The sequence below is a fragment of the Schistocerca cancellata genome, chromosome 1 (genome assembly GCF_023864275.1).
Source record: "Schistocerca cancellata isolate TAMUIC-IGC-003103 chromosome 1, iqSchCanc2.1, whole genome shotgun sequence".
In the NCBI taxonomy this organism is placed as follows: Eukaryota; Metazoa; Arthropoda; class Insecta; order Orthoptera; family Acrididae; genus Schistocerca; species Schistocerca cancellata.
Genome location: NC_064626.1, coordinates 694,720,907 through 694,738,551, shown reverse-complemented (window position 1 = coordinate 694,738,551; position 17,645 = coordinate 694,720,907). Strand labels below are relative to the sequence as shown.

General features: G+C 43.9%; 1 protein-coding gene across 1 annotated transcript; it reads left to right on the top strand.

The window, feature by feature from the left end:
- The first annotated feature begins 4,572 nt into the window (after positions 1–4,572).
- Positions 4,573–12,361, top strand: LOC126095076 (uncharacterized). The gene is made up of 2 exons (XM_049909800.1): positions 4,573–4,641; positions 11,509–12,361. Exons 1-2 carry the CDS (start codon positions 4,573–4,575, stop codon positions 11,788–11,790), a joined length of 351 nt encoding a protein of 116 aa, XP_049765757.1. The 3' UTR covers positions 11,791–12,361.
- The last annotated feature ends 5,284 nt before the right edge of the window (positions 12,362–17,645 follow it).

Here is a 17,645-nt window from a genome sequence, read left to right as displayed (position 1 = left end):
CCACCCTATAACCGAGCGAGGTGGCGCAGTGGTTAGACACTGGACTCGCATTCGGGAGGACGACGGTTCAATCCCGCGTCCGGCCATCCTGATTTAGGTTTTCCGTGATTTCCCTAAATCACTCCAGGCAAATGCCGGGATGGTTCCTCTGAAAGGGCACGGCCGACTTCCTTCCCCATCCTTCCCTAATCCGATGAGACCGATGACCACGCTGTCTGGTCTCCTTCCCCAAACAACCAACCAACCAAACACCCTACAGCAATGATTATACTTAATGCCCCAACAGTGATATGATCCCTTATTACAACATGATCTTTGAACAGAGTTTCAAAGAATTAAAATCAGTACTAGAATAATGTTGACGTTTTCCAGTATTTAACCAGATTTCGAGAACAGCAGCGAATGGTGGACGGACGAAGTTTCCTCTTATTTGTCTATTTAATTTAATATTTCGATTATATGTATCTTGAAATTCAGAGAACCGAAATTTTTCTATTTTTATTCGGTTTCTACGTTTATTTTAGGAAAAAACCGAAAACCGGTTATTTGAGAAACCGTATATTTTCAGAGCTTATAACAACCAGGTCAAGCTGGCGACAAATAAAACTATATAACCGAAAACGGTTGTTTCAGCGATAACTGACATCCGTATGTCAGAGGCTGAAACATTTCAGTTCACGTGAACAGCACGATGTATCTGAAATCTGATGACGGGTTATCTTGAAATTCAGAGAACCGAAATTTTTCTATTTTTATTCGGTTTCTACGTTTATTTTAGGAAAAAACCGAAAACCGGTTATTTGAGAAACCGTATATTTTCAGAGCTTATAACAACCAGGTCAAGCTGGCGACAAATAAAACTATATAACCGAAAACGGTTGTTTCAGCGATAACTGACACCCGTATGTCAGAGGCTGAAACATTTCAGTTCACGTGAACAGCACGATGTATCTGAAATCTGATGACGGGTTATCTTGAAATTCAGAGAACCGAAATTTTTCTATTTTTATTCGGTTTCTACGTTTATTTTAGGAAAAACCGAAAACCGGTTATTTGAGAAACCGTATATTTTCAGAGCTTATAACAACCAGGTCAAGCTGGCGACAAATAAAACTATATAACCGAAAACGGTTGTTTCAGCGATAACTGACACCCGTATGTAAGAGGCTGAAACATTTCAGTTCACGTGAACATCACAATGTATCTGAAATCTGATGACGGGTTATCCCGAAACGCGTAATATTAAAGTCATTTATTCAGGACATGGTGACGTTTTAATAAGAAATCTCTTCAGCATTTCTGCAGTAGCGTACTCTCCAATTTTATCGAGTGTCTCTCCTAAGACTCGTCAGACGCATTTTCTCTTGTGTTTCGGCAGATATTTGCAATTTCGTTTCTGCAATGTTTAGCTAGAGTCAGCTCAAACAAATAGTGCGCCCACCATCAACGGAAAGCGTCGGTTTCTTACTCGTTACAAACAAAATGGTTTTTAAAGCGGAATTTTACGTATCCATTCGATCTAGCGGTCCCAGATTAGTCTAATGCGATATTTATTTTATCGGTATGTATTTAACAGGCACAGTGAAGGACGACTGGAGTGGCTGAGCGGTTCTAGGCCCTTCAGTCCGGAACCGCGCAACCGCTGCGATCGCATGTTCGAATCCTGCCTCGGGCATGGATGTGTGTGCTGTCCTTAGGTTAGTTAGGTTTAAGTATTTCTAACTTCTAGGGAACTGATGACCTCCGATGTTAAGTCCCATAGTGCTCAGAGCCATTTGAACCATTTGAATTTGGAACAGTAAAACTCGAAGAATAACCAGTACTCCAGCACCGACATCACTGCCCTAGCCCGCGCTGACTGCTAATGCCAAGCACGCAGCTCTGCTGAGTCGCTGCTGTATTGCTGTTTTTCGTGTTTCACTGTTCCTGTTAATAAATATTGACAAAAGGAATACTGGACTTTACTAATTTGGGAGCGCTCTGTCGAATGAACATATAAAAGCCCCAATTTAAAAATAATTTTGATTGTGGTGGGAAACAAGCCGAAGTTTTCTGTTGACACTGGGCTTCGCACGGAAGACATGAAGCTGCAGTAATTGTCCGGGCTGACCCCAGCTAGACAATGCAAAAACGTAATTGCAAATATATGCCGAAACGTCAGAGAAAATACGGCTGACGACACGAGAGGAACTCGGTATAATATGGGCGCATGCTTCCAGTCAATTGGAATGTGCCGAGAGAGAATCTATAGCCGCGCGGGATTAGCCGAGCGGTCTCGGGCGCTGCAGTCATGGACTGTGCGGCTGGTCCCGGCGGAGGTTCGAGTCCTCCCTCGGGCTTGGGTGTGTGTGTGTTTGTCCTTAGGATAATTTAGGTTAAGTAGTGTGTAAGTTTAGGGACTGTGACCTTAGCAGTTAAGTCCCAAAAGATTTCACACACATTTGAACATTTTTTTTGAGATCTGTGTCGATGAAAACATATAAAGATTTACTTATATATGGATATGGTGTCTGTTCTTTCGGACATATCCGAAATAACAGACAACATATCCATATATAAGAGTTTCGTTCTGGCAATACCGGCCACGACCATCTGCTTCTGTGCGGATGCACACACATTCCCCGAACTCTTACGGGACTTGGTAAGAATGTCTTCCACGAGTAATGAATGTGTTGAGGTGGGACACTACGAATGTAGTGTGTGGACATACAAGGTGAGAATGTGGGTCTCGCGGGAGGCGTGCGCGAGATAGTCCCTGCAGTCGCACCACCCTCTGTGCCCTCGGTGGCTCAGATGGATAGAGCGTCTGCTATGTAAACAGGAGATGGTGCAAATGGCTCTGAGCACCATGGGACTTAACTTGTGGTGTTCAAATGGTTCAAATGGCTCTGAGCACTATGGGACTCAACTGCTGTGGTCATAAGTCCCCTAGAACTTAGAACTACTTAAACCTAACTAACCTAAGGACATCACACACATCCATGCCCGAGGCAGGATTCGAACCTGCGACCGTAGCGGTCGTGCGGTTCCAGACTGTAGCGCCTTTAACCGCTCGGCCACTCCGGCCGGCACTTGTGGTGTCATCAGTCCTCTAGAACTTAGAAGTACTTAAACCTAACTAAGCTAAGGACATCACACACATCCATGCCCGAGGTAGCATTCGAACCTGCGACTTTAGCGGTCGCGCGGTTCCAGACTGTAGCGCCTAGAACCGCTCGGCCACCCCGGCCGGCTATAAACAGGAGATCCCGGGTTCGAGTCCCAGCCGGGGCCAACATTTTCACCTGTCCCCCTTGATATACCGGGTGATCAAAAAGTTAGTATTAATTTGTAAACTGAATAAATCACGGAATAATGTAGATAGAGAGGTACAAATTGACACACATGCTTGGAATGACATGGGGTTTTATTAGAACCAAAAAAATACAAACGTTCAAACAATGTCCGACAGATGGCGCTTCATCTGATCAGGACAGCAATAATTAGCATAACAAAATAAGACAAAGCAAAGATGATGTTCTTTACAGGAAATGCTCAATATGTCCATCATAGCTGTAGTCGAGGAATAATGTTGTGAAGAGCACTGTAAAGCATGTCCGGAGTTATGGTGAGGCATTGCCGTCGGATGTTATCTTTCAGCGTCCCTAGACATGTCGGTCGATCACGATACACTTGCGACTTAAGGTAACCCCAAATCCAATAATCGCACGGACTGAGTGAGGTCTGGGGACCTGGGAGGCCAAGCATGACGAAAGTGGCGGCAGAGCACACGATCATCACCAAACGACGCGGGCAAGAGATCTTTCACGCGTCTAGCAATATGGGGTGTTTTTTTTCTTCTAATAAAACCGCATGTCATTCCAAGCATGTGTGTCATTTTTTTACCTTTCTATCTACATTATTCCGTGATTTATTCAGTTTTCAAATTTATACTGACTTTTTGATCACCGGGTATATCAACGCCTGTCAGCAGCTAAAGGTATTAAAATTAATTCTAAATTCGTATAAGCATTTAATCTTCTATTGCATGCAGAGTAGTTTTGGATACGACTCATGTTTTACAGGGTAGGTTGTTTCGCAGTCGTATGGCTGAATGAATGACCGAACGATTGCGAGCTGCAGCTGCGGACTGCCCGACAAAACAAGCGGGCAGGAGTGAAAAGCGGCGCGAGGCGCGGAGAGGCGAGCCGGGCATTAGCGGGCCGGCAGGGGGAGAATGACTTCCGGACTGGCCGAGGGCAGACCCGCACGTCGCCGCCGCTTCCACTTGCAGCTTCCTGTGTCGCGCGGCAGGTGGGTGCGCGGCCCAGGTTGGCGCAGCTGACTCCCGTGGGCGACGCAACAGGGATGCGTGCGATGGGGGCAGCGGTGGCGAGTGACGCGTGGCGGCCGCTCCTCCTGTGGGAACGGCCCGGGTTCCCACGCGGCGCCGCCTAGCCGGGCCGGGCCGCGCCACGCGACGCGCGGCGCCTCGGGGGCGGTGGGGGCGGCGTCGCCAGCTGTCGCGGCGCCCTCCCCTGTCCTCTGTATATAAGCCGGCGCCGGCCCGCGGGGTGTTACTACCCCGCAGACATGGCGAGAGGCAGCACCACGGCCGCCCTGCGACACGCCGTCCTCGCCGCCCGGACCACGTGCGCCAAGGTGAGTCCGCCCTCCGCTCGGCGTCGTCGTTGCCACTGCTGTAGTCTCGCCTTTGTTCCTTCTGTTATCACCTCATTAACTCAACGCGTCCGCCCTGTGCCGGCAAGTACATTCTATTTTGTCATTATTGTGCAGCGTATGCAGTTTCCTAAACGACATTTCAGATGTGTTGCAGACGTCTGCGATTTAATAATTATGAAAAATCCGCCTCGATTGCACAAACTACCTCGTGTTTACCTAGGTTTCAGCGTGGGTAACCACGCCTTCTTCAGAACAATTATAAAGCAGCTTGCCTAAATAGGCGTAGTCAAAGGCTAAAATCAACACCTACAACGGCAAGACCCCATAAAATAGGTGCATAGGTACCAAGTCAATAATATTACTTCTCAGTCGTGTGTACTGCCTCGCCCCAGCCAACGTTCGATGGCCACAGGCTCTCCTCCCAACTGAGGCACCGCAGGCTGCTCACATGCGCGGCTATCGAAATCACAGCGCATGCGCGCGGCCACGAAACGCTCTTCTTATGCATGGGAGCATTTTTTGGCAATCAGTTAGGTTCCGATCCGTGTTTACTTTGTTCAAATGGCTCTGAGCACTATGGGACTTAACGTCTGAGGTCATCAGTCCCCGAGAACTTAGAACTACTAAAACCTAACTAACCTAAGGACATCACACACATCCATGCCCGAGGCAGGATTCGAACCTGCGGTCGTAGCGGTCGCGCGGTTCCTGACTGAAGCGCCTAGAACCGCTCGGCCATACATGTTAACTTTGTAATCCCGCTCCCATACATAAGAATTAAGAAGAGCGTTTCCTGGCGGCGCGCATGCGCAGTGATTTCGATAGCCGCGCATGTGAGCAGCCTGTGGTGCCTCAGTTCGGTGGAGAGCCTGTGACCATTGTACGTTAGCTGGGGCGAGGCAGCACACACAGGGTTGAGATGAGTAATACTATTGACTTGGTACATATGTACCGTGTATTTGTAAAAAAATTTTATGGGGTCTTGCCGTTGTAGGTGTTGATTTTAGCCTCTGACTATGCCTATTTAGGCAAGCTGCTTTATATTTGTTCTGAAGAAGGCGTCGTTACCCACGCTGAAACCTAGGTAAACACCAGGTAATTTGTGCAATCGAGGTGGATTTTTCATAATTATTTCGATACTTACAATTGCTGAGGCGCTGCAGTGCTGAAAGTTCGTAACGTCTGCGATTGATTAAAAATGGTTACTTTTTTAGCACAATCTATAAACATTATAAGTAAAAGTAACCCGCCTCGTTTTTCTGTCTGTGTGGAAAGCCTAATCTCAGGAAAACTTGCAGGCATTGCCATACGGTTTTTCACTAATAGACTTCCTGATTCACGAGGAAGGTTTGTGTACATAACTTATGACCGCTACGCCAGACATGTCGTCCGACCGCAGATACCTAGCGATACCTGTGCCAAGCCAGAGCAGATCGCCTCTTACACAATTTCAACACAAGATATTAAGGGTTTCGGTGCTCTCCAGCCATGTGCATATCATAAGAAGGAAGCAGTACTTCACCCCTGAGCGCTTAGAGAAAACTTTATTGTCAATGGACAATGCCAGTAGGTGACAGATTGGTTGGGAATGAACTAGGTTTCCTTCTTATGATCTAAAGACGGCCGGTGACGGCCAAAACCGTTAATTTGTCGCTGAAATTATATGTGATTGCTTCGCCAAATGAACCATTTTTAAAAATCATACGTAAATCTGCTCTTTTTGCTTATTATTCGTGAGTCGTAACTGTTACATAACATTGTTTCCAATTTAAAACGTTCAGTAGTCGCTAAGTGGAGTGACACATCACTTGCGTTTGTGATTTAAATAATGAAAAACTGCATCAGTTACGCATTTTTTCGTGCTTAGCACAACGCGTTTCGACAGTTTATTCTCATTCTCAAGAGAATTTGTTTACATAAATATATTTGGTTATGTTTTCAAGTGTGATTTGCTACCTGTCTTTCACCGTAATCGTATTTTTGATGTTATACTGCAATCGCAAGATCAGACAAAATGGTTCTTCGGATGTCTTATATGCTAACGTTAGAAATAGTAATTTTCTCCGTAGACAGCATATAAAAAAACTTAAGGTGTCAGGCGCTTTTATTGTATACAGTCCACAGTAGCACAGGTACTCTATATTTAAATCAAGAAAATTCCTGTCTGATACCATACGATCGCAACAAAATTTGACATTATATCTGGCTAAGTTACTGTGTGCTGTTGAGGTAGGACAGACGATGCAGCAAAATTACTGTGCCTGCATTCCACGACACATTGATATTCGGCACTCTTCACAGCTCCAAGCAATAATAAAATCTGTCGTCAAATGGCTTCCGCAATTCATCGTTGTTAAGAGACCTACCCATGGCAGACTTTCGATAAATGACGACGTTGGCTCTTTGAAACCTGTTGAACAAGGTGGTATTCGCAGAGACTACATTAGCCAGTGATTCATGATTAACGTTTACCAGCGATATCTCAACGGACAAACAGATGGCTTCAACACGAGTTTATTGTATCAATGCAACAGAAAAATTCGATGCTGTTACATTTCCATGATAACCGAGCGAGGTGGCGCAGTGGTTAGCACACTGGACTCGCATTCGGGAGGGCGACGGTTCAATCCCGCGTCCGGCCATCCTGATTTAAGTTTTCCGTGATTCCCTACATCGCTCCGGGCAAATGCCAGGATGGTTCCTTTGCGAGGGCACGGCCGACTTCCCTCCCCGTCCTTCCCTAATCCGATGAGACCGATGACCTCGCTGTTTGGTCTCTTCCCCAAAAACAACCCAACCCAACCCAACAACATTTCCATGATAGCTGCTACATAAAAACAGATCGACAGTCTCTGTCTTGTAAGTTAAGAAGAGCCACATCGAAAATACTCTGCCGACCCCTTAACTTATCAGTTACAAGGAAAAAGTGTTGAAAAGTCATTTTTATTTGCACCGCAAACTTCGTCTTTCTAGTTTCGACTGTTTCATCACCAGTTGACGGACTTAAAAACTCTAATTGGAATATGGCACTTATTCATAATTACCAAGTGTCTATGTCACATTTACAGTTAATACTGTATGTTTAACGTACTTTGTAATTGTCGCCACGTCTTATTTACTACTTCGGACTTCAAGTCTGCGAGAAGATGATGAAGTAGGATGTAATTGCAGCCAAGTAAAGTTTTGCGAGAGGTAGTCAAAAAGTTGTAACTATCACCTCGAAAAAATACAGGTGCATATTATTTATCTGTTTCTTTGCAAGTACATTGTAATCACTGAGCAACAGTACCGTAGCACGCCAGAACAAAATGTCGCAGCTCGTAGATAAAGAGCAGTGTGGTGCGGTAATTCGTTTTCTGCAGCAGTGGAAATGTTGCAGTGTATCAGGCCAATGCAGAATGCTAAATAAGTCATCTGGCTTGCCCTGACACACGGCAAAGTTACCGCTGCTGCCGAAAACCAATTCCCGCATCGTGCTTCTCTTTATTTATGTATGAGCTGCGACATTTTGTTCTCGCGTGCTACGTTACTGTGGTTCAGTGCTTTCAATGTGTAACAGGGTTACAGAAATGTGCTTGCAAACAAACAAATAAACAAATTAATTACATACCCTTATTTTCTCATTCTGATAGTTGAAAATTTATGACTACAATTCGTATAGCAGCCCATTTTTCCATATATATGCACAAAGCCGTTTATCAAAGCTTTCGAGCACGAAATGGTTCAACTGGCTCTGAGCACTATGGGACTTAACATCTAAGGTCATCAGTCACTTAGAACTACTTAAACCTAACTAACCTAAGGACATCACATACATCCATGCCCGAGGCAGGATTCGAACTTGCGACCGTAGCGGTCGCGCGGTTCCAGACTGTAGCGCATAGAACCGCTCGGCCACCCCGGCCGGCTTTCGAGCACGAGTTTGAGAAGATGAAAAGCAGCGTTTAAGTGATAGAATATACAAGTCCAGAGACCATAAGAGGCTGGCTGCCACGGCCGGTATTTGCGTCCTTGTTGGTTTCTATTATGTGGGCATTAGGCCTTAGTATACGGCATGAGCCCAACGTTGCGCTTCCTAATGCGGGAGACATCAATCAATCCCGTAAAGACTCGGATAGTAATTTCAAACTCAAACAAGCACAGCAAGCCGAACTTATACACGAAAGACTCGAGTCATGATATCAACAGACCGTTACCTAAGATCTCAGATTCGCACCGACTTATGTTATGATGCTTGTGGTGCAGAAGAGTTGACGCTGTTGCCTTATTTAGCGGTACGTCTGCCCGTGCTAGCTGAGTGGCCCCCCCAAGAATCTTATTTTCCGGTCCAAAAAACCAATGCAGTGACATGGGTGCGGGGAATGGTTGTGGGCTACGTCTATAACGAATCGGAAAAGGACAAAATCGATTTTTGGCATTTCCTCCTGGATGGACACACGAAGCTGCAACAGCACAGGAAATATAGACAAGACTTCGCTAATTATCTGGGACTTACATTTACCGACCCGCCGGCCAGATGGGGTGTGACGGGTGAGAGATGAGATAGACGAACTCGAGATAGACACCGATCACACTTAAGGACCCTTAGTTAATTTCGAGAAGACGACCCAGTCTTAGACCAACGTCTGGAGAACGGGTCGATAGATGGCTCTATTGCTCTGTCGAACGTCGGGTTGTGAGCAGGTGTCGCCCCCGACACAAATTCCATTTCATTGCTAGAGGAGCATGTTTCTTTTGTATTTGTACTATCCACGATGTCTTCATGTCCTTTTCATTTGGATATTTTCAGTTTTATTTCCTTACTTGATTAATTTTCTAATTAGCCACTATTTGTCAACATTTGGACATTGTAGACACTACTTCTGCGGTAGTATAACAAAATGTATGTTCAGCAAAGGTTGTAAGTCTGACATTGGAGACAAAAATAAATAAAAAATAAATAAAAATAAAAAAATGAGTAGCCTCGAAGTCTCAGTCTGAGCTTCAGTGGCGGCAGATCGAACAAATTGCAACAGGCGAACGGTCTATCAGACGGGAGGCCCTAGCCACACGGCATTTGCATTTTATTTAGCGGTGTCTGAGTCTTGATACCCTGAGATGATCTTTCCACCATCATAATACGAAGCGTTACGTACTGAAACGTACCTTAGATCACGTTCTGTTGCCCATATAACAGAAACCACCAAGAACAGTTCGGACTGAATCTATTCTCCCGCACAATATTTTCAACCACATACTTTTAAGAAACATTTGAAGTATGATTGATGATACGTGTTACCAACCGGACACAATGGGAAGGACCGGGCCCCTTTGCTTTTTTCTTTTATCACTCGTTAATTACATCAGAGAAATACACATTTTAAGAAAAAATTTAACTACATGAAATATTGCTCCCAGTAAAGGTTAACATAAGCAGTGACAAAACTTAGTTGTCTTAAGGGTTTCTGCTGGCAACAAATTTTGAGGAGGCAATGTAAGGTTTATATCAATTTAGCTCAAACACGTAGCTAGTGATTGAATCAAGTCACAGACACTTCAACAATTTCGGTAACAAATAAATAGCGTGAATTTGTACTCACAGTAACCAACTAATCAACAGCCTTGCCATTGAATGAGTAGTAGGCCATTTGGAACGAATTAGCAACACCCCACAACTAGGGGAGTTAATACCAACAGTCTTTAAATGTCTTGATCCCCATTAAATAAACAAACTTAGAGTAATTAAATGAATAACAAATCAAACACACTACGCTCCACTCAAACTCTTCAGTGTAAGCCAAGCCAAAATGAAGATTCTATTAACTGACTAGCACTGAAGTCACACTAAATCTCATCTCTGTGTTCCCAGACACACATGGGGCAAACTTATACAAGACAAGGGAGCACATCAGTAAAACCGGTAGTGGAGCTAACTCGTGCCACTGAAAATTAAGGTACTAGACCGGGGCACAAGGTGGTATACAATGAGGTTGCCTTGGTGCTCCAAAATATTAATTCAAATGGTCAATTCAAAATTAAGTACACATAAACCAGCATTAATTAACGAGGAGTGACACCGGGTCACTCGAAGGGATGACAACACTTATTTGAAAAGAAAAATGGCAGAAGCGGCAGTAACATCAAACACCTTCTCCGAGTTTTAACCAGGAGTCACTTCCCGCTATACAAGTAAACATTTAACCAAGCACAAGAAAGGAACCGCAAAGAGAAAATTCAGATAAAACCCCCAAAAGATTATAAAGGACAGGGAACCACAACTACTTAAATTTAAAAGAATTAGCTCTCCCCAAAGGCAGAGTAAACGCGAAGGCCGCACTTAAGAGGCCACCAAAATTGGTTACAAAAGGTCTTATACATTTGCTCCTTTTCTTTAAAGAAACACAAGGTTGCTTAACTTCTGCTGGCTTCTGCTGGACGTCCGGTGTGGCTCGTATAGGATACACCAGGCCAAAGCTAGGCGGTCGCAGGGCACGGCGAGCAAAATCAGGAGAGCAGACAGGCAGGCAGCCAAAACACATATCCTCCATGCTGAACCGGCAGCCCGCGTACAACCAACTCCACATATACGTGCCCCTCGTACCTCGCTGCGTCTCAGCAGGTAGCCCGAGCAAACGTCAACTGCCACTCGCCCCGCGAATGCCGAAAAGAACAAGGCAAGCAAAGATAAGAAACATCGAAGGATCGAGTATGGATGTCCAAGAGACTGGCGCGCCAGTAACGAGCGCCACGGCTCAATTCATTACTCATACGTGATCGAAGGGAAGATATGTACGGTAGCGCTTCCTACGCAGACTGTTTATGGACGTGGCGAGGTGGTGACTAACGTGCGCCGCTTTCGTGTTGCAGGTGCTGAAGAAACTGGGCCCCCGTGGAGGGCGGCGGCCGCGCCACCACGTAGCGATGGCGGCCAGCGACAACCCGGTCTTCTCCTGCGGCGAGCCCGCCGTCAGCCCAGCAGAACCGCAGCGGCCGCAGCCCGACGCTCAGCCGGAGGACGCCAAGAGCCGCCTCACAGTCCTCACCTGGCTGGACGACGTCGCGGACCTGGAGGACATGGACAACCGCCTCAACGAGGCGCTCGAGGCCAAGATGGCCGCCGCCCAGCGCGGCGGCTGCAACAGTGGCTAGACCCTCGCTGCTCCGCCAGCATCTGCACAATACGTGCGAAACGTCAGAACTTCTACCTCGCATTCTGCGTAGAACAAGATTTATTAGCGTTTTGTAATACACACACGATTACAAATATTATATTCACGTAATACTTCCATTTAGCAGTATTACGTAAACATTCACTTGAACAAGTGAATCTTTGTTACCTGAGTACAAGATATACGCTTGCTGATAAATGTAGATACATTTTATTTATCGATCTAAAAATTATTCTTATATTGTTTAGGATAAATGTAGATACATTTTATTTATCGATCTAAAAATTATTCTTATATTGTTTAGGAAAACTTCTGTATCACTGTCTCTAAACTGCAGCTGTAAATACTTTTCGCATAAGTCTTTTTTTACCAAATTTCCTAAAATATAAGATAGAGTATATTTACATCAAAATCTGTGCTTCCTGTTGTACATATTGTATAATACATATGCTATAGCCATTTATCTAAAAGAAGTCTTTCATAATGATCCAGTGCTTACAGATACTGTATAGAACATTTAAAGATAAACATATTGTGATAATCTGCTCAAAAAATGATATTCAAATACTTAAATAAAAAGAAATTTAGTTTTCTAAGTCCTTTTTCCTCTTTATTGTTGTAGAACCTACAAAAGATAGACTGCCTGAAAAGTCTGCATGTAAAACAATTATTTCTCTTGTGATTAATGATGTACATAGATTCAGTTGCATAGGGTCTATAATACTCTACTGTCTCTTATCGTCCAATTACAATACACTGGTTTTTGCAAAGCTATTCCACTGAAGTCTTGCGAGACGAAGAACCAGATTCAAATTGTGTAGCCTAGGGAATGTTCCAACTTGAATCATGAACAATATTTTTATTTAGAAAAAGAACAGAGATATCTTGTATTTTTCAGTTCTCAAAAAATATTTAAAGTAAATTCGAATAATCAGCGTATAACAAGCCTGGAAATAGGAATACGTAGAATTACAAGTTCAGATACAAGTGAAAAGAATAAGTGAATAGCACTGTCTTACAATTATATTTTAGTAGTTATATCTCTGGTAAGTATTCTCCTTTCTACTTCATATTCACAGTAAAAAAACATTTCAATTCAGTGTCACTTGTGGGTAAAATTAAGCTGCCACCTGACAATTTCATCAAACTGTGGTAAGTTATTCTTTCTCCTTATTTTCAGTTCCAAAAGAACTTACATGTACGGTTCTCAGTACTATCAGATTGCATGTGCTATTGGAAAGGTAACAGTTCATCGATCCGCCTATGTTCGTCTTGGTAGGATAGTGCAAAAAAGTAGATGATTTCATTAGCAACTCCATTTAATTAAAAACAGAGAGAAGCACTTGCGATAAATTTTTACATGACCTCTCGCTTATTTTCTATCACTCCTATACTGTGGTACTTCAGGGGAGGGGGAGGGAATGAAATATCTGGATGATTTTAGTAAACAAATAGCAATGATGGTGGTGACAACGATTTCACCAAGCGTTTATATTGTTGCACTATTTTACTGTTTAATTATCTTCATAATTTTTGATATTGTCCACTCTTCCTATCCAGGAATCATGATGCTAGAAAGAAGCAGAGAATGAAGTATTTCATAAATCAAGTGAAATATTTTGCTGCTGGAAACTGAACATTAAGGATGTGTCTTTGGGGACTGAGTGAACCACGAGAAAACCGTCAAAATACAACGTATTTTATTGTATATAAATATATATGAAATTACAGCCGATAACAGCACTTACCCACACATACTTGGGGCTGAAAACATATCAATCTTTACTGCTGCATGAAACGTAAATGTGTAACGAACGGCTTCGATTGTGGCAACATTTTGCGCAACTTACACCGCTGAAAGCACGAGCGGACTCTGTTTATTGCTTGTCACATACGACTGGAAAAATTGATACATGCATTGTGCTATATTTATCAACCACATAAAATTACATATGATGAGAAATAATCTGAAAATATGGACATTGCAAAATGTTGTTAAAAACAATGTGCTTAATACAGGACATTAGTAAGAGAGTCATAGGTCTTATTTTCATTAGACACAAATGTTTCTAGAAATTAGGAGTAATCACTTGAATCACTTTGAAAATCTTTATCAGAAACCATAGTTTCTTGGTAGAGTGGCATTACGTGGAGACGTGGGGGGTGGGGGTGATTAAAACAATTTATTTCGTATAGGATGAAATTAATAACAATATGTCGTTACCTCTTACTGTCTGTGACTGTTTTAAACCCATATAATAGTAGGGTTGTAAGTTCGGCGCTGAGCGAGCGTTATCGGGTTGCGCTTCTTTTGTTTCATGAACCGTAATCAGTTACATGCTTCACATACTCAAACCTATTTCCCTCTCAAAAAGTTTTGAGTTCCCTTACTCCTTACGTTATAAGGTGAGCTATCTTTGGGTACTTCGGAAGAAATCACACTACTTGTCTCTGTGGACTTTATCATTCTTCTTGTAGTAGCGCAATAAGTTTTCTTCCTTCTATTTAATTATTCGTAATTTGATATTACCGAACTTTATTTACTCTTCAGAATTGTTTTAAGTGTTATTCTTTTTGCTTCTAATTATCTTCTAATATAAGTGCGTTCTGCCTACAAAAACCACTATGTTTTATTTTTTAAAAATAAAAACACTTCACAAAGAGATGATTTTACGTCTCTTTTTGTTTCTTCTGTCTCTCGATGACACATTATTTGTTCTGTCAATATTGGTAAACATATTTCGCAGTTACTGAATTATTTTGCTATTCAGTCGAAAACCATACACCTACTCATCCCCATCTACCTTAAAAGAGATTACTGATCTTTATCCTCCATACATACGATCATCAAGTCTATTCTCACATTCTGAGTATCGCATTCCACTTTACAACACTATCTGCTTGTTCTAAAGTAATCCATTTCGTAAAAATCATTAAACATTTCGGATTAGTTCTTTTGCAGTCTACTGTAAGACAAATAGCTTCCCTCTCGCTGCTAAAATTATTGCCACCTTTTTTGTGCACCACTCGTCTTTCCTTGTACGTAAACGTTTTGCTTTTTCTTCCTTCATTTTGTGCGAATATCAAGCGGCGTGTCGTTACAGCTGACAATGGAACTTCGTAACTTCTGACTGCTCTCAAACTGAGTTTTACTAATCACGTAGGTTTTCTATTATCTAGATGACATACGGCAGTCTTTTCTGGTATCACTATTATAAAGTTTGAGTAAATTTATTAGCATTTATTGCAAAGTTTGAGAGTAAAATATTTGTCTGTCTGAATTGCCACGATAAAGAAAATTATTATCCGAAGGACACGCACATCTCGAATTTTATTCTACACTCCTGGAAATGGAAAACAGAACACATTGCCACCGGTGTGTCAGACCCACCATACTTGCTCCGGACACTGCGAGAGGGCTGTACAAGCAATGATCACACGCACGGCACAGCGGACACACCAGGAACCGCGGTGTTGGCCGTCGAATGGCGCTAGCTGCGCAGCATTTGTGCACCGCCGCCGTCAGTGTCAGCCAGTTTGCCGTGGCATACCGAGCTCCATCGCAGTCTTTAACACTGGTAGCATGCCGCGACAGCGTGGACGTGAACCGTATGTGCAGTTGGCGGACTTTGAGCGAGGGCGTATAGTGGGCATGCCGGAGGCCGGGTGGACGTACCGCCGAATTGCTCAACACGTGGGGCGTGAGGTCTCCACAGTACATCGATGTTGTCGCCAGTGGTCGGCGGAAGGTGCACGTGCCCGTCGACCTGGGACCGGACCGCAGCGACGCACGGATGCACGCCAAGACCGTAGGATCCTACACAGTGCCGTAGGGGACCGCACCGCCACTTCCCAGCAAATTAGGGACACTGTTGCTCCTGGGGTATCGGCGAGGACCATTCGCAACCGTCTCCATGAAGCTGGGCTACGGTCCCGCACACCGTTAGGCCGTCTTCCGCTCACGCCCCAACATCGTGCAGCCCGCCTCCAGTGGTGTCGCGACAGGCGTGAATGGAGGGACGAATGGAGACGTGTCGTCTTCAGCGATGAGAGTCGCTTCTGCCTTGGTGCCAATGATGGTCGTATGCGTGTTTGGCGCCGTGCAGGTGAGCGCCACAATCAGGACTGCATACGACCGAGGCACACAGGGCCAACACCCGGCATCATGGTGTGGGGAGCGATCTCCTACACTGGCCGTACACCACTGGTGATCGTCGAGGGGACACTGAATAATGCACGGTACATCCAAACCGTCATCGAACCCATCGTTCTACCATTCCTAGACCGGCAAGGGAACTTGCTGTTCCAACAGGACAATGCACGTCCGCATGTATCCCGTGCCACCCAACGTGCTCTAGAAGGTGTAAGTCAACTACCCTGGCCAGCAAGATCTCCGGATCTGTCCCCCATTGAGCATGTTTGGGACTGGATGAAGCGTCGTCTCACGCGGTCTGCACGTCCAGCACGAACGCTGGTCCAACTGAGGCGCCAGGTGGAAATGGCATGGCAAGCCGTTCCACAGGACTACATCCAGCATCTCTACGATCGTCTCCATGGGAGAATAGCAGCCTGCATTGCTGCGAAAGGTGGATATACACTGTACTAGTGCCGACATTGTGCATGCTCTGTTGCCTGTGTCTATGTGCCTGTGGTTCTGTCAGTGTGATCATGTGAGGTATCTGACCCCAGGAATGTGTCAATAAAGTTTCCCCTTCCTGGGACAATGAATTCAGGTGTTCTTATTTCAATTTCCAGGAGTGTAGATACAAAGGTTTTATATGGTTCCCATTGTTCAGTAGCAGAAGGTAAGTACACAGAAACAAAATGGAGTAGCGTTCTGAAATTGTACAAGGCCATAGATATTAAATTTTTCTACAATTATTTTATTTTATTGAAGTCTGACGAAGGCCGATTTAGAAATCTTTGGCGTGTCACAGGTGTTTCGCAGGAGAGGAGAGTAGTGTATTATTTTTAGTCATCTTACAGAAAAGAAAAAGGACTATTTAAATTTGTGTTTAGAGTGTAAGGAATTAAGGAAAGAGGGTTAGTATTTGCCGTATCTTCGACGAAGAGGTCATCAGAAATGAAGCTCAGTCACTGAGTGGACTTACTCGTGGATGGAGAAGGACACCGTCTGTGTACTTCTTCAAAAGAACCATACCGGCATTTGTCTTCTGCGTTTTAGGGAAATTGCGGAAAATCAAAACGAGTATGACCAGGCGGGGATCTGAACCCCTCTCCTTCCGAATTGAAGTCTGGAGGTTTAACCACCAAGCCACTCGGTCTTTCTAGAAAGGTACACATGATGGCAATAGGTATGGATTGCTAAAAATCTACTAACGGATGTATTCAAGATGTAGGCCTTTTAATGTCTCGAACTGTTGTCCAACTAAATTCCGCCACTTACAGAGGAGAAACAGAGTAATTATTTCACAAATTTATCAGCACACGTTCTGTTACAGTTGACGATACAGATTTCCACGGTTCGCAGTCGAGTAAGTGCACTTCATTTCTCTATACATTATAAGCAACGTTACGCAGATATTGGCAAGCGTCTATTGTGGTGTCTTTGCTTATATGGTGTATTCCATTCGTAGGACACCAACACATATTTCAGATTTTGCATGATATCACTAACTGAAGTAACACTTTATTGGTATAAAAACTAATTTTAAATAAAAACTGACAAGGGACTGGACGATTTAAAGTTTCATGTCGATAAGGTAATAAAGGCACTCTACACTGTTTACAAAAAAAGGAGGAGGGGTAACGCAAGTGAAAGGTCAGGAAAAACAGTCGACATCAGCGTTGTTCATCACTTGACATCGAGATGTC